Raw genomic sequence first — 20373 nt, 5'->3', positions numbered from 1 at the left:
TACGCATCTTTTAGCATTTGTGTAATATTCAGAATGTGGCAAAATACCCTCACCTTAGAGTGCCTGTAGGTAGCAATTAAAGCAGTTCTCACTGCACGCTTTCTATTAAGTTCATGTTATTTTTTTTGAACAGGTTGAGAAGCGAGGCTGTGTGGACTTCAGGAAGAGTTCAGGAGGAACAGAGCTGACATTGCAATAAATTCAACAACTTAATGCAAATGGTCCAACAAAGCCAGTAATTAGCACTGCATTCCCCTGTGTTTTATACTTTCCCAGCACAGCACAACATCTGGAATGTTAACTTTGTGTGAATTATGACCACTGAGACACATCTACTGCAGCTGTTTCACTGAAGAGTGGCCCAGCTTCTTCAGTGTGCTGACACGGTGTATGCATAAGCCCCAGCCGTACCGACAGCTTACATCCAGAGCCAAAGTTACTTCCGTGTAACCAGGCGTAGTCGATGCTGCTGGCGTTACACACTCTAGGAAGGAACTGTGCACAGATGTTGTGCGCAAGAGCTCAGTCAAACATTCAACTAGAGGAATGAGTTGTCCTCACCCACGGGCGATTCACTCAAACCACAGGGGTTTATCGAGGAGGACAGCTGAGGATATGCATCAAGGAAGGGGTTAAGAAAAAGTACCTTTACTTTGCTTTAGAGGTTTCACAACTACAGGTATGGTCACATAAATATGCCAGGCTCGTGAAGTATAGGTCTAGAAAAAAAACAAATCTGTTCTTATGAAACAGAAGTCGCTCAAAACAAAAGAAGAAAAGTTAATGTTGTATAGACTTTCCCCCTTCTTGAACCGGGGCGGGCAAGCAGGAACTAAATGCTTTGTTCTCCCTAGCAGTGAGCGTTCAGTGCTGTGTGACCTGAAGCACTGACCCACCAGACTGCTTCTACATAGCTCAGAATCCCACTTGGAAGTTGCACGGGAATTAAGACAGACTTGAAGAAATGCTGGCCAGAGTAGAGGCTCGAGTGCAGAGGTGAGGCTTCCAAGAGACAGTGCAGGTGTTCGATTTCTGCATCTACAGCTCACTGGGAGGACTGGGCCCTCGCATGACAGACTGCCAAAGGCTTTCCCTTATCTATGCAAATATGTCTCAGCATCACTAGCCTGGGTAATTCTAGTAGTGCCCAGAATAAAAATAGAAAGCATCTCATTGCCTTATTCACCATTTCAGTAGTCCACCCTCAAGGCTAGAGCTGCCGCCTCACTGCATATTCAAGGAGAAAGCTCTCAGTTCCCCATCCATCCCCCATATGGAGACTGTTCCTCCTCAGGAGACAAGAGGTCCATGAAGCACATGGAAGCACAATGTACATCTTCACTGCAGCAGCTTTTGGAGTAGGCTTGCTCAGAAAGGGTCAGCGCTGTCAAACACCACTCACTTTAGGTGCAAGAAGTTTCAAAGCCTTTATTTAGTAGCAATTATTCGATTAACACTAACCTCCAGACAGCAGTTAAAATATTGTACAAAGAGCAGCTCGCCCTCTAGAAGCTCTGTACACAGTTCAATATAAACTTACACTCTAAGATTGAATGCACCCCACCGAAAAGGGGTAAAGCAGCTGTGCACAGGAGGCCTCACTGAGGTGCTGGACTACCTTTGAAATGCACAAGACTTCCTCCCAGGGAGTTTGCACAGTACAGACACAGGTCCTGTCCCCCCCCTACACCATGTTCCACCGGCTCCTGGACTGATTAGGTTCTTGCCTTTTTGCAGTGGTGCTGGGCACCAGAACTTCTAGTGCATGAAACAGATTCTTTTAAAACCTGTTATTAGTGTGCAGTTCAAATCAAATCCGTAGATAATTTAAATGGCTCTTAATTCCTTAAACCATAAGGCTGGTAGCAAAACAGGAGAGCAAAATTCAAAACACACTGCACAAAACATTGAATAAATACCTCTGAGTAATGTTACCAGCTTAAACAACTGCATTAATGCTCCAGAGACGGGAACACTTCTGGAATCTCCAACCAGAGCGCAGGATTTAAGGGAGTTATTTTAGTAAAAGAAAAGTCACTTTATGAAAAATTACATCTTTACAAAAGTGACACACCCTTCTTCATTTAAGAACAGAATATTGCAATTACCATGTGTGCTTTTAAACATTCCCATGTCACGATAAATAAAACCAGTTTTACTTGTGCCAGTGTTACCTACAAAATAAAGTATTCACAGAACAGCCGAAGGTGTTCTATTCCTCATACACCACAACCTAATATAGGTGGATTCAGCAAACAGGGCAGCTCGAAACCACGGCGACTTAACTTTGTCCATGCAGGACCCACCATCAGCTGGAAAAATTATTCCCCTACTTATGGGACTGCAGATCATGTACCACCAGATTTACTGTGGAGATGCTTAATATTCTGTTTGATAACATGTCAGTTTTTTTTCAGGAGATAAGTAAAACAAGGGAAAACATTAAAACAGATTAAGACTTATTTGTATCAGTCACAGGCTCCTTATTGCATTTTAATAAATATCAGGCAAGTTAAAGTAGTTTCTGTCCCAGTAGTTGCCAGAATAAAGCCAGTCCTGTGTACCAGTATAGGGATTGGGGCCTTGGTGGAACCATCTGCAAGGAAACAAAGAGCATGTTAGTGAAGCTATTAACGCACACTTTTATGGTAGTTCAGAACTGCTTTGCTGCTGCTTTAGCAGTTTACTGTTCAAAGGAATTACTGTGATTGCAGGAGCCCTCTTGGTTTTAAATTCGTAAGTGGATTTAAAGTCATCTTCAGCAGCTAGATCTCCCCATTTGCCACAGCACTTAAGTGTCTCTCAGGTGAAATTACTGACACCAGTATTTTGTCACTTGAAGCAGTCACAACTATCACAAAAAGGACAGGTACAGTTTTACTTCAAAGCAGTTGTGAACAATCATTTTGGCATGCGTAAGCAGTAACAGTTTGGGCAAGACATGTAAACACCACAAGCACTGCAGTCCTGAAAACAGAAAAACATTATTTTCCCAGGATCTACATTTCCCGTTGTTTTTAAAAGCCTTGTTTTGCAACGCACTCAACTCAGACCAAGTGTGCCACCTACCCTCGGTATAGATGAAATACCACCACAGGCTGCAGGGAAAGTCCTGGCTTTTTACAACTTAAGTGTCGCATTATGCTGTTAGCCGCGGAGAGCTCATCTGAATGGCCAGAAAGCTGATGCTGTCTGCTTGAAGTTACTTGCAGGCTTTTGCTAAGCTGGTTGTTGCTGGGATCACTGAAGTTTAGCACCTTCTTTCTTTCCTTCCTTCTCCCCTTCCTGCCTAGCCTGGAGGCACTGTGTATGCACATGCAGAGATTACACATGCGTGTGTATATAACCTTTTATTGGAGGACTATCTATCTGTAAAATAAAGCGCACTTAAAGCCACACTGCTGGCAAGCATCCCCCAGTGGTGAGTACAACCCTCTCAAAATCTCCATGGCATGGAAGTTTGTCCTCCTTCCTCCTCTCCCACACGCATTTCTGTCCATCCTGCAGCCCGTTACTGAACGCTGCTTTCTCTCTGGGTTCAGCTACTCGACTTCCTGCCCCAACAGCAGACGCTGCACAGCACCAGACCTCTGGCATGTCAACTTCTTGTTGTGTTTCGCCAAGCCATGTTTGTGGCACAAGTCAGCTTGCTAGAACCTGTTTCTGTGGTTAATATGCTCCACAGATTCCTTTCACCTCCTCATTGGCCACAAAAGCCAGTTCTTTTATATGCCTCACTGCGGTGAACACACTCACTTAAGTAAATCATGCGTGTGCAAGGCAGCTTATTTTAACTCGGCTCTTCCCCTCTAGGGTACCGTAAGGTTTCAGAACAGAAATTAAAGCACATTTGGACCAAATATGACTTGATCTCTTTAAAAAGCAAAAGCATAAAGGCTGCCAGTATTGCAGGGTTGTGTTACAAAGCAGGGCAGCTCATAGGCAAGTCTTCCTTGGCTCAAAAGGATTGAGATACGTATCAGAAGAAATGCCTTGCACTGTCTTCATGGTGGTAAACTGAACAGTTGAACACTTCAGTGGTTCTCCTGCTGGCCTGGTGAAGTGAACTGAAGTCGACAGAAGTCATTCACCCCTGGTGAATGTGGTTCACATCGCCTCCACGCAGGACGAGTAACTGGTCTGCGCATGTCTAGTTCACCTCCTCCTTTCAGAGGTAATCGCAGCTCATTCCAGAGCTCAAAGGCAAGCATTTGCCAAGAGGCGGGGCTATAAACACAGTTACCTCATCTCTCAGATTAAGGAATCCTGCCACCCACCACCTCACTAGTGTGTCTTCCACACTTGTACGGGTCAGGGCAATGTGCCCCTCCTCCAGTGACCACCTGCTTCAAAAGGAAGGGGAAAGGCGATGGGAAGAACGAAGTCTGAGAGACACAGGAGAACCAAAGCAATCTAATAATCTAGCCAGGCAAGTGACAGGAGAAAAGGGACTGATTTTCATCAAAAGCAACAGACCACTGCTGTGTTTCAGAACTGGTCTTTTACGCAAGGCTTAAGACTACTGGTCAGTCTCTAAAACATTAAGTGTTCCACATAAATCACTTCTTCATAAATACCAAGACCCCGCTTCTAAAGTGGATTAAAAATAATCATAAAAAAATCACTAGGCACTTTGGAGAATTGTCTTATGAGGGAGGAACTCTACTAGACAAAGTAAGAACCCTGCTTTTCTGTGGCAAGGAAACTGCAGTAGTTTACATCAGTTTATATCACACTGCAGATCAAAGCCTACAGTTGACCTTCTGAGAGTTTCCCTTCATGGCATGCATTTTTCCCCCAAAAAATTACAACTCTTCCTACACACTTCACATTCATCCTTTGGAGAATGTGACACTTTGCATTCCTGCTAGAGAGATCAGACACTAGACATTTTCTGCCAAAGCTTTAGAAACATCTTGGAAAACAAAGAGTTCTTAAAGAATATCCCAGGCAAGCGCTGAGCAGGTCTACAGTACCAGCACAACAGCAACTGAAGAACTTTTTGAATGGTGTCTGCACTACCTACGCACCCTGAAAACCATTGCTCTGAGCTTCTCCCTGGGAATCCCCCAATTCCCAATACCAACCTCAGGTAGCTTGAGCTGTAACTTAAGCTACTTCAGGCACTGGGAAGAGCACAATATACCTATCCCTTGCTTTGAAAGCACTTGGTGAGAGCTAGAACTACTCTGAATTCAGGAAAGGAAGAGGGAGGTGCAAGGCTGTCCAGCATTTAACATGTCTACTTGGAAGCACTACAAAGATGTTATTTTCCACCAGTCTCAGGGCAAACAAACCCAAACACTTCAGGAGAGCAGGCACAGGAAAAAGACAAAGGCAGACATGTCCAAACCTGGGACTCTGGGATGATGGGTGACTTCATTTGAAAAAAAGAAAAAAGTGATTTATAGTTACAAACAGACATTTTAAAGATATTTAATCCACAGCGTCTGGGTGTACTAATAGCTAGTTAATAGGGAAGAGATGAAGCTTGCTTGCTTTTAGAGAGTTTAGCCCTACCATTTTTTTTTCTGTGAACAGACCGCCAGTTTATTACTATACTTTTAAGTAGACCTTGTCTGGTCAAACTAGATGCATCTGGGTCATGCTTTCACAGTTTCTACTTAGCTTGTGTATAAAAGCTCCCAACTGACCTCTCTCATCTTATAGTACAAAAAAAAAAAAAATCCAACAAGCGTCCTGGCAGCTCCCTTGTAAGCTAACTTTTCCCTTAGCTCTTCTAACTTTTGTAGTTAGTAACCCTCTCAGAAAGGAGAAAATTACTTAAGTGATAAAATAATTTCACCAACTTTGAGAATAACTGTATGCCATGGGATTACAGAATTGCCTGCACACAGCAACTGATCTGCGAAGTCATGGGCAATAAGCTATCAAGTTCACCGGATTCGAAAGCATTTCCTCCTCTCTTTGGCCAAGCATGCAAATTTGAGTCAATTATAAATTAATCAGCGACAACAGTCCCTATGGGCAGCTATCAGTGGCAACACCTTTTTCATGTCAGAACCAAGAGCTGCTCAGAAAAGACAACATGGTTTGTATTTGAATATGGGTGTGCAAGCAGCAAGAGGGAAGGAACTGAGACCAAGCCTGATGCTTCTTTCTGGAAGGACTGCAGCCCACGGGGGCTGAATCTGCAAATACAACAGTGGCACCAAACCTGATGACAACGTCAGCTCTTCATGCTGACACAACACTGCACATCACCGGCGTGGACTGGCAGTTAACCTGAATGTTCAAAACCTTTATATAAATACACACAGAGAGGTGAGCACACTAACCTTGTCTTCCAGTCTTCCTCTGACTTCGAACGATTTTTGCGGGCAGTCCTTTGTTTTTCTTCTAGCCTCTTCTTTTCTTCACTAGCTAGATCTTGAAGGAATAAAAATACACAAATAAAAATATGGAATATGTCAAAGTGTAATATAAGACAGGTTCACTACTCCATCTGACCCAGCAAATAAATAAGGGAACCAGTAAAAGTTGTCCATTTAAAAAGCCTTTACGTAACACAGAAGAGCTTCTGGGCTTAGTCTAAGTGCAAAGCCAAGCCAGCTGTGGCACAAGATCAGCCAATGGAATCCTAGTCTTTAAGACTGCTAAATACATGTTTATCCATGGCCTGAGGACACTGAAAATGCGTTTATGTGACAGCAAATGAGAGCTAGAGGAGGTGGCACACCTAGAATTTATTTCAGTAGGGAAACTGACTAAAATATGCTGGATTTATTTCAGAAGTCTGACCACCTGCTTCTTGTTAAGGTTTGGGGTAAGTTGTTACTAGTGCTTAGTTCCTGATCAAAGAGGGTTTGGAATATTCACTTCCAAACCACAAAGAATTTGTTTCTCTGCAGCATCCCTTATTTTTTTTTTTTTGTTAATGCACTAAGGTAGCACAGGTCATGGTCCTGAAGAAGGAGAACAGTTGCTTCTGTTTGGCAGAAAGGATGATAAGAATGTTTGAGGTGTAGGCCAGATGAAGAAGCACATTAGATGAAAGGCGATCTCTTTCACACTTGAATCCTCAAAAAGCATTTCATAAAAATCTTCGAAAGTAGTATTTGAGAGAATCACTTTTGGAAGACTATGAGCCATTACCAGTTACCCTGCCAGCTACTAACACACTGCATACTACCAGTCTATCTGCTAGACAAACTTTATGCTGTTACTGTAGTTAAGAAATATGGTTTGTCGCTAACAGTAAACCAGTATCAAGTCAGTCTCCAAACAACAGCTACTTCCCCCCGACACACACAACCTATTGCTGAGCACGATGTTACTTGGTATGGAATATATCCCTTTGGTCAGTCTGGGTCAGCTGTCCTGGCTGTCTCCCCTCCAGCCTCTTGCCCACCCCAGAAACGGAGAAGGCCTTAACACTGTGCAAACGTTGTTCAGCAATCGCTAAAAGATGGATGTTGTTATCAATACTGCTTTGGTCACCAAACTAAAACACAGCACCATATATGGGCTGCTATGAAGAAAACTGACCCCATCCCAATCAGCCCCAGTACAGGCGGGTGACATACCTTTCACTGGAAGCATACCACAACCTGCAGGCACCTGCATTAAAGAGCTACTGTCTTGCAGCACGAAGGAACGTATCTTTATAGGTAGCTACTCTCTAACAGTTCATCTAACAACTTGAATGCAGAATTTCCTTTTTTTCCAGTCCCTCGGTTTTAACAAGAAATAAAAACACCTTTGCCAATAACTGAAGTTACCTATTTCTCCATTTTCCATGGCTCTGATATCTGGTCGTAGCCGGCAGTCAGTTCTGGGAATGACACTCTCCATTTCTTTGTCCAGCTCATTCAAAGCCATAGCAAAGCTAGTAAAATTATACATCTGAAATTCAGAGACAAAGAAAAGGTGACTTTGTGACGTCTCTAGCTGCTAGTCTTAATACACAAGAAAGCTGCTGCCTAAAAACAAACATCTAAGTGCCTTTTCATTATTTAATCACTCAAGATAGGAATACTCAAGATACCAGCAAAACTGCACTGTTAGGCAGAGTGTAGGTGATCCTCGGTGTTTCTGTTTAACCAGGCCAGCATCCAATTACTCAGTGCACTATTTCTGTCTTATCTTCTTTTTCCAGTCCTACTGGTATTTTCCCTATCTCTGTAGAGAGATTCCCCCCCTTGATTAACCCACTGAGGGCACCTTTTCTTGTTCCAATTCTTTGTCTTACCAGTTGCCCACATACCCTTGTACTCTGCCCATTGGCTCGCCAGCTCCACAGCCCTTCACATCCCAACTCATGGTACGGAAGCTTTGCAAGTGTCTCCCCTCTAATAAAGCTCTTCAGGAGAGACTTCTCACAAGGGAGGTGCCTCAGTATGGGAAGCAGGGTGGAGAGAAGAGGTGGGGAAATCCCCCACAGCGTTAGCTACATCCCATTTTCCAGAGAAATTACACTAACTCTGGAGTCATGCCTGTAGCAGTTATCCCTCCAAACCCACATTATAGAGCTACAACTGTAGTGTGAAAGTTTGTTGCAATAAACAGGCAAATGCAGACTTGCTAATGAAAGAGACAACAAATGGATTTGCTTTGTGTTGAACACACAGAACAACAGGGTAGCACACACTTTCAATAAGCAAAAGCATAGCTGACCTGCGCTGAATTTGGAGGTCTTGGAGTTATCTTCCATAGCAAAATACTTCCAGGAATAACATACACGCTCTCAGAATCTGGCAACGGCATCTCATCTGGTTCCTCAGTATTCCCCACCTAAAGGCAGCAGATAGATAAGAGTTCTTTGGAGTCATAAATCATCTACACTCATTCATTCCAACACTGGAACTTACACAAAATTATTTCTTTGACCAAAAGTAAATAATTTCAGTGACAAAGAAACTTTTCTAGATGCTTGTCAAGAAGGATGACAGCATTTACATAGAATACATGCTCCAAATCCCCTCACATGGGAAGACTGCCAACAGTTTCTTGCATTGACGTCTTGGTAGATATAATATGTATGTTCAAGCGTTAAGAAACGTCAGTTTTTCCACCACAGAGATGTCTTGTTTCCTCAAACACAAGCACTTCCATGCTTGATATTTAACTTTCCTGATATTAACATTCCTGCTTCATTAAAGTTGAAGAACAGAAGTCACACATTCCTCATCCTTCCACATCAAAGAAACGCCAGCACATAATGCAAACGCTGTCTTCAGTTTGTGCACAACAGAAAGCCCTACACGACTGCTCTTTGCTCAGAGGAGCCTTCCTTTCCATTGACTGCTGCGTACTACTGAAATGGCAAAGTGCAAACATTAAATGAATACCCTAAATAAGCTGCTTCTTCTGGGAAGGGTATCCTATGAAGGCTGACACACACAGCCTGAGGCAGCTGCAGCCCCAGCACTGTGAAATGGTTTTTCCAGAGAGGGGAAAAAACTCCACCCGTGGTTACTAGAGCAGTAGAAAATAACTGGTGGCAGCAGTGTAGGTGTGACCTGAACTAGTTCTAAATCATCACCCTTTTTTTTTTTTGCACTGCTTTAAAGCACCTGGGGTCCAATGCCACTGACATTAATTACGCCACACAAGTGTATGTTATGATACTGAACTAAAGCAAGCTAGACAAGGAATACGGCTCTCCCAAGAAAACTCGGTGTCACTATCAGAGCTAAAAACAGCAGCACATTTCAGAGACTACTGGAGAGTAAAGCTGAACTTAAAGGCAACTAATGCTTTAAACACTTTGGCTACACGCCAACAGCCTTAATCCCGCTGCTAATAAGCTTTGCTCTCTGATGGTTGTGCCAGATAATACAGACTGTATTTTAGTGCAAGAAAACTCAGTACCCAAACCAGACTCAGCTGTCCTCTGACATGATTCATGTGTTATGCCTCCAGGAAAATAGGGAAGCATTAAGGATGCTGTTTCACTGTGGAGCGCGTGGGTACAGTGCTTTTCATAATGAACAGGTTGCAAAGTCACCAGAACAACACACAGACCAGGTTCGGTCCCTCAGCTTTTAAGAAGATAAACAGGGCTTATAGCTGACTACATCTGAACCATGCTGGCAACCTGCCATTCTTTCCTTCAGACACTGATCTGTCTTTCAGAAATCAGGAATTTGAAGCAGAACAGATCGGAAAGATATCCTTGTATCAAAACAAAGACATTTCAATACCAGACGGTCAAACTCCAAACTAACTTTCATATAAAGGCTACAACACACACTGCAATTTGTGCCTTGTTGGATACATAATCTTAAAAATGTCATGAGAATCACAAAGAACTAGGTAATAAAAAGTGGATTTTAATGCGCTCTTGTCACAATGATCCATATTTCATGCTTAGCGCTACTCAACCTCTCAGTGTATTGCTAGGAGGGTAGTAACAGACTTTGCCAAAGCTTTGCCAAAGCCTCTGTAAACCAGGCAAGTGTGAGGGCAGTTGCTGTTGCCTTACATTATGCTCTTCCATATATCTGCATTGAAAATTCTGCATGAAATGCTTCACCTCGATTAAAAAAACTCTACTATAACTCTTCTGATGTTGGTAAAATACCGCCTTTGCATATATGAAAGCTTGTTTAGCTCCCTGCAAAATTTTTTTTCCTTATGTTTTATCCCTATAAAAATCAAAGGGACTCAGGGAAAAACGTGGGGCAATTTGCCAAAGGACTCTCATCCAAGCAGGTCCCCTAAAGGGAGACGGAAGTGATTCTTCATTAGTAGCAACGCAGAATGAAGAAATCGTTGTAAAATAACTAAATAAATCTGAAAATTCTAATTAAGAGAAGTTTGAAAGGCTATGTACTTTCACGCTTGAGTGAATCCTTCACTACACATCCAGACATTATACGTAAGATGCTCAAAAACCACAGGCAGTATTAACTCCTCAAACACAAGGGGGCAGTGGGAATACATACTCAAAGACTACCTGATTCACAGTGTGCACTACAAAGCTTTCCGATTTCTACACAGAAACAGTTCTGTTAACTGAGTAGAAAAAACATGCTTTTTCTAGCGTCAGAGCAACATTGCAGCCTGAGCTTTATGGAATAGGAAGCTTCATTTTTGAGGGGAAAAGCAAAGATCATCTTAAGCGTTGTTGGAAAATGCCAAGCGGTAGCGGAACAAAGACACAGGGTATGCTTTTCTTTGCTCCTTCTCCCTAGAGCTCAGAGGGTCAGACTCGAAGAGAAGCAGTAATCCCCAGTGCTTTAGCACTCTCCTGATGACAAGCACTGGAGCAATCTCAGATACAGCAACAATCTGAACCTGCACAGGAACAACAGCTTTCAGAGTTCTCTGTCTCTTTTTTCTTAAGTATAAAAGCTACCAACAACAAAACCAACAAAAATATCTGCTTGAGTCACTGAAGGGGAACAACCCCTGTTTTAAGCTATCATATGCAAGGTTGTTCTTCATCAAGTTATGTCACCATAACTGTTCACCTTAAGCAAAAAACATACTGCTAAACAAAAATCTGGAAGAATTAAGAATGGCTGGGCATGTTTTTTTTCCCAGAACAAAAAATAATGCAATTGTGGAAGAAAAAAAAGCAAGCCTTTCTGTGGTTGTGAAAATTCAATAGAAAGCAATACAAAAATCCTTTGTAAAAGCTGGAAAATATCGTCTTCTATCAGGATGAGAAACTATTCTATCCTGGCTCTAGGAGTCCGAAGCTTCCTATTACAATGTAAATGTTATCATACATGATCAGAACTATGGTCCAACTAATGGACATGCTATTTCCTCCAAGTGACTTGGGAGGAAGCGGCAGGTAGTGAACCAGCCAGTATTTAGATCACTCCCGAGTTTTGGGAAGTCTGAATACAAATCTCTGAGAGAGAACAAGCATTTTATCCCTTAATGCTGGTACTCATACAATCCATTTTGTATCCTACTAGGCAAGAGAGAATAAATGAAAAGAAACCTTAATGCTCTTAAATGCTGCTAAAATATTTAGCTCTCTTATCATGCTTTTGACATACCACCTCTTTACTAATACCTGTTTACTGCTTTTCTTCTCTTCTGCATTTTTCTTGTCATTTTTTTTGTAAGCTTCAAATGTAGCTGGGTCAACACTGTACAAACACTCGGTCCATTTCCCATACAGTGCACAAAGTTTCTTTTTGCTGTCAAAAAAAGACTAAGTTTACAAAGGAACTTAAAGAGATTTATTTCATCATTTCAGACAAACATATTTGAAAGAAGAATTTTTGAGAGCAACTCTTAAAACTCCATTATTGGTGTTGCACAATTCATAACGTTGCTGTTGCAGGTTTATGCTCTTATAAGCATACAGTTCCACAGCTTCCATCAGAAACAGAGGGCAGCAATTTGTTTCCTATTAGGAATGAATCTGTTACCTTTTGTCCTGAATGTAGCCTTCAACTTTGTGCAACTCCTTCCCAAAGAGGCCGCAGGGCTTGAAGCTTAGTACACATTTCTCACCAGTTCTAAAGGCAGAAAAAGAGGGCATTATTACTTCCAAATGCTTCTCCTCTTCAAACTTGCAGCAAGTGAAAGCACTCGCACTCTTAACTTACTTATGGTTAGTTATTTCCACGTTTCCATATTGCTCAATCCAAAGTTTGCCCACAATAATGTTATGCACACAGCATGTAGGATTTGTCCACGTGTAGGCTTCATTGTGTCTATGGGAGGGGAATAAAAATTAAAATACTGTATCTTTGTATTGGACGTCACTCCTGCATCAAGCCATCAGCAATAAATGGCACCAAGTCTTGAAACGGACATGGCAGTAAGTCAGGAAACCCAAGAAGTTTATTAACCTATTGCTACTGACTGTATCAATTCCTTAAAACAGCCACTTCAGTCGCTGTTAGCACTGAATGACAAGAGGAAAGCTAACAGGGCTCAAGTGTGCTAGTCTTGGTAGGACTGATGTCCAGGTATCTGCAGAACATACAGGCACACGCCGCAACTACTGCTAGTTTTAGTATGCAGTATATTAGGAGAAATGATGGCAGTTCCTTTCATCTTCTCATCCTCTCGCAAAATCATCTGCCATCAAACATTAGGATGTGGGTGTTAGACATGTTCACTGCTAAGCCATGAGGCACTAATGCACACTAATCATCATGGATGTGGCCACTGCGCCTATGCAGTTATTACTTATCAACTTACTCAAGAAGCTCCAAAGTCATTGTGCCTTTCGGTTCCGCTTCCACGCTCTTGCCCCAGAATTTGAGTTTAGGATAAATTGATCCATGAAACACAAAATCATTATTTAAACCTTCAGCATAGAAAGCACTGATTGGTGGATGATGGCTAACTTGCTCTGAGAGAAGTCTAAATCCAAGGTCATCTCTGCAAAACAAAGATAACCAAAAGCATGTATCTACATATCAAGCGTAGTGAAGTTGCAGTTCTTTTCCCCAGGGTGAAACATAGTTGGGCTCCGTGTAAGTTAGTTAAAACCCTAGGATAACACAAAAAGACAGAACAACTAATACACAGAACTGATACACCTTCATTCTAAAGAACTGAGGATATAATGTAAAAAGGTAAGAAGAACTACCAGATCTGATCAGACAATATGTTTACTTTTGATAGTGACCTCTTTCTTAAACTTTCACATAAACATAGGCCAAAACCTCACCTGAGGGAAAAAGTGTAGATGCCCTAAGCGTAGATGCACGCTACTAGACTAACATTGCCTATTTGTATTCTGGACACTCATATAATATTAAAATTCTAACACCTCCCTTATGTTCCATGCATCTTTTCATTCAGAAGGTTTCAGGAAAAAAAAGTAATTTTTGTAAATAAAACTTGCTTTTAAACTTGGAAAATTTAATTTGTCTGCTCTGAGTTGAAAAGTTTAGTGGTTTCCCTTCACTGGAAGGTGCGCTGCTGAACATCAACACACATTGCAAACATCTCCAGCAGCTGCCAGGAGAAAGGGTTGAATCTTACAAGCCAAAGAGCAGTCAGCAAGCCACCTGACACATCTAATGAAACTTAAGCTACACAGAATACCACCCTCCACTCTTCAGTGCACGTTCTGTTCATTACCTGATCAATTCATATGTCTCTCCAAGCAACGGGTTGAACGGCTTCCCTGTACGTTCCCACTGTGAGGCTACAGCAGACACAGCAAATGCAGCAACACACTATTCAAATGAGTAAGAGTACACAGTTAATCTCCTGAATTTCAGTTTTTATCCCGTATCAACAGCAGTCATGGTATTACAGAGTGATTCTTCTGAAACAGCTTAGCAAAATTCTGTTTCCAAGGCAGGGGAATAAACAGTTTTCATCTAAAAGGCTAAAAAGGCAAGCCTTAGGAAAAGCAAAACATTTTCCTAGATAAGCAAAACTGGTTTGTGAATAAGAAAATCCAACATGGAGCAAATTTCAGGAGTTGCTCCTATAAAGAGCCTATAAAGAAAGAAATCCCAACGCACTCATCAAGATCTACCACAAATTATCACACCAAAGTACCTGCATTCGCTCAGTTGTGCTGGAAAGTGAGCTGGCTTTGTGGATGAGGTATGTATGTTCCATATACTCCGTAAGCCGTTGTAGGAAGCTCAGCGGCTCATTGAATATAACTGGCATTGTGATCTTCGACAACTCCTGATGCACAAATGAAGTTTGTGTTAAAAACCAAATGACTAGATACGCTGACCTGCAGTAACCCAAGTGTAATTGGCTTATTACAAAAATAAATGATGCTCTTAGTACTAATGCAATGTGCTTGACCTGGCTCTGCTAATGCTTAAAGGAAAAAAACCTGTAGATCCCTCATGAGCTTGATAAGCCTATCTGTGCTGACGTTAAAGCTACTTTTAAAATAAAAAGAAAACCAAACATCAAACAAACAAACTTCCTATCAACAAACGCATTAAGCAGTTGAGATGAATCAATGGAATGAAGTACTATGGACCCTTTTAAAGACTAAGTTATTTATTACTCTTAAAATAGATAAAAGCCATCTAATTACTTAAACATATCTTTTTTGGAGGCAGGTGGGCAGGCAGGGAGAGGAGGATGACAAAGGACAGGGAAACACGGCAGCACAGGAGTAAAAACAGGGATTCTGTATTCTGACAAAAAAGGAATTTTTTTAATAGGAATAAAAATTTAAGAGAAGTCCTACAGTTTTGGTGCTGTTTCTTCTCTTTCCGATTTTTAAAAAGCGTGCCCTCTGAATGCACAACACAGCAAGGTTTTAAACTGCCTGCAGGAGCAAATTAAAAGCATATAGGATGACCACTGGCCACGTATGCGGTAAACAGCGCTGTTCTTAAGCATGATAGTAGCATCTGGCACTAACAGCTTTGGGAGAGACCTCGGTACAATCCACACCAAGTTCCTCCCTACCCCTCCCTCAAACTGCCACCTCTGTGCAGCAATTTCTGCAAAGCAGAATTAAGACCTTTATGGATTTTTTTTTCCTGCACACACCTTATGCAAGACAGGTTTTCCATCTGCTCTTTGTATTTTAAGGTTATAATACTTTTCTGCTAAGGTCACTCTGAGAAGCCTCAGATGCTTTACAACAACTCAGAGACTTGGAGCTGCTGCTAGAGGTATTCCCCAGCTCCTCCACATCTCATTCCTTGGTGCTGTTTCTAACTGCAGCAAGGGGAGGAGGAGGAAACAGCACCCACTAAACATACACATTTCCTTCTGTAGGCTACTGTAACAGGTGTTTATCAGCTGTAAGTACTTTCAGCCTACTGCAGGATCTAAAGGAGAGAACTCTTCTCAATTCACCCTTAGCTGGAAGCAGATTAGACACCAAGCACCTAACTTCTGCTCTGGACACCATCTGGACAGTAACACCATGGCGGGGGGCCAGGGGGAAGACTGAGATACTAAGGGGAAGGGAGAAGAACAAAATTAAAGTAGTTGTTTTGTTTTTTTCACAAAGTAAAAAATTTTTGCTACCACAAAGTACTTTAAGGGTTAAAATCAAGAGAATGCTTTTACTGAAGGAATATTGCCCTGACCAAGTCTTACCTTCTCTAATTCTGAAAGCAAATAAAGCATAAGGAGCAAGTTTAAAAAAAAAAAGTCCCTCTCCCCAAGAAGTTTTCATTTGGGCCTCAAATGAAACAATCACATCTTTCATTATAGCTTTCCGATTACCTACCATTCCAATGCATTTTCTTAGGATACTCCAGATACTGAAGTCATTTCTGGAAAACATCGGAGATGGCAAGCTTGTTCTGCAGAAAGGAACAGGGGAAAAAAGCAGAAGTAAGAAGTTTTCCATTACTAACCATGACTAAGAAACCCAAATACTCTTTTTTTTTTTTTTTGAAAGTAACAGTTTTTCAATTTTCAAACCAAGGGGGAATGACAATGCTACTTTGAAGCACTTCAACTGTTTTACCTACACAGAAACCTGCATTTTTCCAAAATCAGAACCATTCCCTTCATTTTGCACAAGCAATGATTTTTTTGAGAGAAACTAAGTTCTTTCTGAGTAGGTACATAGGTACGTTCGCTATGTCTGAAGAGATCTGAGGGTTAAATAGTGGGGTTTTTTTGCTAGTCACCTGTATACTGACAACGAAGGGCCATGACATTTATTGCCTATATTAAAATCAGCCCTTAGGAACAACAGAAATAACATCTTGTTAAAGAACAGAAAGCACAGCAGTCTTGTACAGGGGGCTGGCATATCCTGAAGCAAAACATACTTTTGAGACCAACATTTAGGCTCTGTAATACAGCTTGTAGTTCTTAGCTTTATGAGGAATCAGATTTTGTTCAGTTTTTTTACTTCTACTGACCAGCTCAACTATTAACCCAATTTACCTATAGAAAGGCATAAACATAGATCCCTTTGTCCACAACACCACTAAAATTCATGTTTGGACCATGATTATCAATGAGGAAAATTCTCAATACATAAGAATTACCCACAGCTCGCTCAAACTGCATGAACTATTTGAGTTTCAAAGTTTGGTTAACTCTATCTAAATGATCGTGTTGCCCTCCTAACCAAGAAGCTCTTATCTCCCCTCAAAGTAGCTAGAGCGTCTTTTTTAGAGAGTGTGAACAGGCTGTAGCTGTCTCCTCCACAACACTTTTCTGATAAACAGAAACACTGCCAAGAGAAAAAATAAAAACTTAAAAAAAAAAAAATCTATTCGGGCTAAGTTGTTAGTTTCAGTAGCCCTAATCTCTGTATTACCTCCAATACTTATCTGCTACTGGAATACCTTTACCAGGGCTGATGCTTCAAGTTTTCAGAAGGAACAAAACCAAAAAATGCTCCTTAGAATGCAAGTCCCATCCAATCAAAAACCTAGTCATATGCCTGAACTCCTCACAGTACCAAATTATGTTTTGTTAGCAAGTAGCTAACAGCCTAACACTGACTTGCTTTACCCAGCACCTACGTAGGGGATGAGTGGGTAGGAGGATTCATTTTATTTGACCAACATGATATCACTCACTCCCTACTCTGATTTTCCACTGATACAAAAGATATTTAGGTGAAACAGATAATCTTGAATAATATTAAGTATAAAATACTTCTGTGGATGCTTTGATACAAATGTCCAGGAGAGGACAGTGTCCACCAAGTATTCAGTCTTATCTTCCATTTGTAGCGTTTACTTATTTTTTTCTGTGTATTCTTTAATGAAAGCATTTAGCAGCGTGGGTATTTGTGTTTAAGTAAGTTCTTCTACATGTAAAACACGCTCACGTGCCTCATTTACTAAAGTTTACACAGGGATTGCTTTCCTTACATAGTAAAAACTTGTATTTTCATTAAAGTTAACCGGTCCCTCCATTCAATTTGTTTAATCACTTGAAAACGCATTCGGTTTCAGCATTTCATCCATATTTCTTACATATATCAGCCAAACTTAATATGGGAGTCAGTTCTCTTGTCCGTATACTGAAGAAACAAAGCAGTTTTAAACTACCCAGAAAGATCCCAGGGACACGTAAGGCCATGTGGAAAAGTGACAGGCAGCCAAGACTTGAGCCCTACTAACCTTGACACACTCCCTGTGATTAAGGGAAACGTTTGTGAATGCAAAAGTTTCCTTCCAAATGTCAATTTTAGAAACAACTCAGGAAGTTAATTTTAGCTTTAAGTGATAAAAACATGTGCAGGAATTTCTATGCAGTAGAACGGATAAGATGCATTTAAGATCATTCACTTAAACAAAAACACTTGTCCAAAGCATTACCTATAGCAGGTCAGCTACTACTGTGGGGAAGGAGACATATGGTGTGAAAAAGACATGTCTAGCTTGCTCTTCATGTAAACCTGACCAAATAACCTCCTAGCTCCCAAAAAGCTAAACACAAGCATTTTCAAAGGCCGCCAATGAGGGGGGGCAATGGGGAAGCTGACTACAAAAAACTCAGCAATAAGAGGAAAATAGCAGTGACAAACAGATGTTAAATGTTGGCAGGTATTATGGAATATTTTTGTGCAAGGGTTTTTTGGGGTTTTGGTTGGTTTGTTGGGCTTTTTTGTTTGGGTTTTTTGATTTGAATTTATTTTTTTTTAAGTTTGTCTCAGCTTAAAGATTTCCCTCTTAAAAAGAAAAAAAGTAATTTGAATGCTTCCATATTATTTAATGTACTATTCTCCTATTTCTCAAATCCTCTCCCAAAAACTTTTCAAAAGTTAAGCCCACTCTCATATCAACCTAACACACCCACATTCTTTCGAACGCTCTATGAACAGTCAGTAGGATGCAAACTACATTAAAACAATCAAGAACAAGACCGCATTATAAGCGGCACTGACTTCACCTATCTATATATGTACATCCCAACACTTCTAATTCCTTGGAACCAACAAATTTATTCCTACATCTCCAAAACCAAAACACTGCCCCTCCTCAAAAAAAAAAAAAATCCGAAAAACCACAAAACCCTGACGTCCACTTCCCTGTGCAAAACCCTCACCACTCAAATAGGAGAGGCAGATTAGAAACTCAGGTTTTCTAGATGGAAGTAGGAAATAAAGTCTTTTTTGTTCTGGCTACTAAACAGTGTTAGGTACTCTCACATGCAGCTGCAGATCCTCTATTCATGAGGAACTACAGGAAGGTGTACCAAGATTTTATGCAAAAGAAATTAATCTAGTCTGTTCTCTAAGTGACTTGTTTCCATGTGGTTAACACAAACAGAAGTTAAACAAAAAAGTTACAGCAAACCAAAAGGCGTAAGGATGGAATTAAGTGCTGTCACAACATTCTGACCCACTCACTTTGCACAGCATCAAGAAATTAAGGTTTCTGCTCCAAAAAGGACACAGGTGGCATCACAGACAATGCACAGTTGACCACATGCCCTCTAACTAGCCACAAAACCAAAAGAGGCGCAAACTGGAGCCAGCAGGTCCAGGTAGGTAACACAGTTCTGAAATCACTTCAAACAAATCCCGTGCCAGACCAAACATCACTGCTACCAAGAGCCTAGAAACACCACACAATGCCCATCCCCTGAGAAGGTTCTCTTGGAGGTAAAATTTAAATTGGCTGAGCTCTGGGGAGTAACAGTTTGCATCAACATATTTGTAGACAAATCCCAGTGTGTCACCAAGGTGCCAGGTAAAAAAGCTTGACTTTACAGCTGAACCTAGAATGTGCTCTACAGCCATTTAGTCACATAAAATATAACCATACATTCTTATCTATATGCAAAACAGATGTTTTCAGTTTTCTTTAGCAGTAAATTATTAGCCAGCCAATATACACACTTGTTTTACTCCAATATCCTATACTCTCTTCACTCTTAAAAGACACACAACTCAGAGAAACAACTTACGCAGAGGGACTGGTTTATTACTTTTCATTCCCCCTTATAAAGCCGGTAGATCTTAAATGCCCCTCCAGTCACCTGCTCCCCAGAGTTCTGACAACATAATGCATTACAGAAACTTGCCAAGTCACTTCTGTTCTTATAGTGAACAGAAGATCAATTCCTGTTAAAACTCTTCAAGACAATGCATGTCAATATGCATTATAATTTTCATGATGATCACGAATTGCCTCCTTTCTCCTCATTGTTCTGAGAGCAATGAATGCAATTCAGATGTCCACCTTCACCTACTGCTTCCCCCTGACCCTTGAACTTCCCACTCTGATTAGGAAAGAACTTAGCCAAGGCCATAAATACCACCCTTGCTAACAACACACGAGTGCAGAGCAGCATGCTTAGTCAGCTGCTTTATGGTACCGTCCCACACCACCCTGTTACTCCACCCAAGCCCTCGTTTGCCTTCACCTTTGCCTAGTATGGGAGGGATATACAGGCAGAAGTTGAACCTTAAAACATCAGGTCTCTGGCGTTACCATATGTCACTGCAATTTAACTACTTAAGATATCAAGTAATACAAAGCATGTCTGTCTTGCTTCTGTAAAACTGAA

General features: G+C 41.1%; 1 protein-coding gene across 2 annotated transcripts in view; it reads right to left on the bottom strand.

Annotated features, from left to right (window-relative positions):
• Positions 1-1402: 1402 nt before the first annotated feature.
• The window catches only part of OSBPL1A (oxysterol binding protein like 1A), a 73330-nt gene continuing 54359 nt past the window's right edge, over positions 1403-20373 (bottom strand). The window contains exons 19-30 of one of the 2 annotated variants that reach the window (XM_054189643.1): positions 16115-16190; positions 14458-14592; positions 14029-14126; positions 13138-13320; positions 12537-12644; positions 12357-12446; positions 11996-12122; positions 8638-8754; positions 7743-7866; positions 6300-6390; positions 5354-5377; positions 1403-2596 (exon numbers count right to left, since the gene is read on the bottom strand). In XM_054189643.1, coding sequence (XP_054045618.1) covers positions 2494-2596; positions 5354-5377; positions 6300-6390; positions 7743-7866; positions 8638-8754; positions 11996-12122; positions 12357-12446; positions 12537-12644; positions 13138-13320; positions 14029-14126; positions 14458-14592; positions 16115-16190 — 1276 coding nt within the window. In that variant the 3' untranslated portion in view covers positions 1403-2493. The remainder of the gene's footprint in view (positions 2597-5353; positions 5378-6299; positions 6391-7742; positions 7867-8637; positions 8755-11995; positions 12123-12356; positions 12447-12536; positions 12645-13137; positions 13321-14028; positions 14127-14457; positions 14593-16114; positions 16191-20373) is intronic. The other variant, XM_054189644.1, reaches the window with a different exon arrangement.

The sequence above is a fragment of the Rissa tridactyla genome, chromosome 2, assembly GCF_028500815.1.
Source record: "Rissa tridactyla isolate bRisTri1 chromosome 2, bRisTri1.patW.cur.20221130, whole genome shotgun sequence".
In the NCBI taxonomy this organism is placed as follows: domain Eukaryota; kingdom Metazoa; phylum Chordata; class Aves; order Charadriiformes; family Laridae; genus Rissa; species Rissa tridactyla.
Note: the sequence above shows the minus strand (reverse complement) of the source record. Positions and strands in the feature narration are given on the sequence as shown.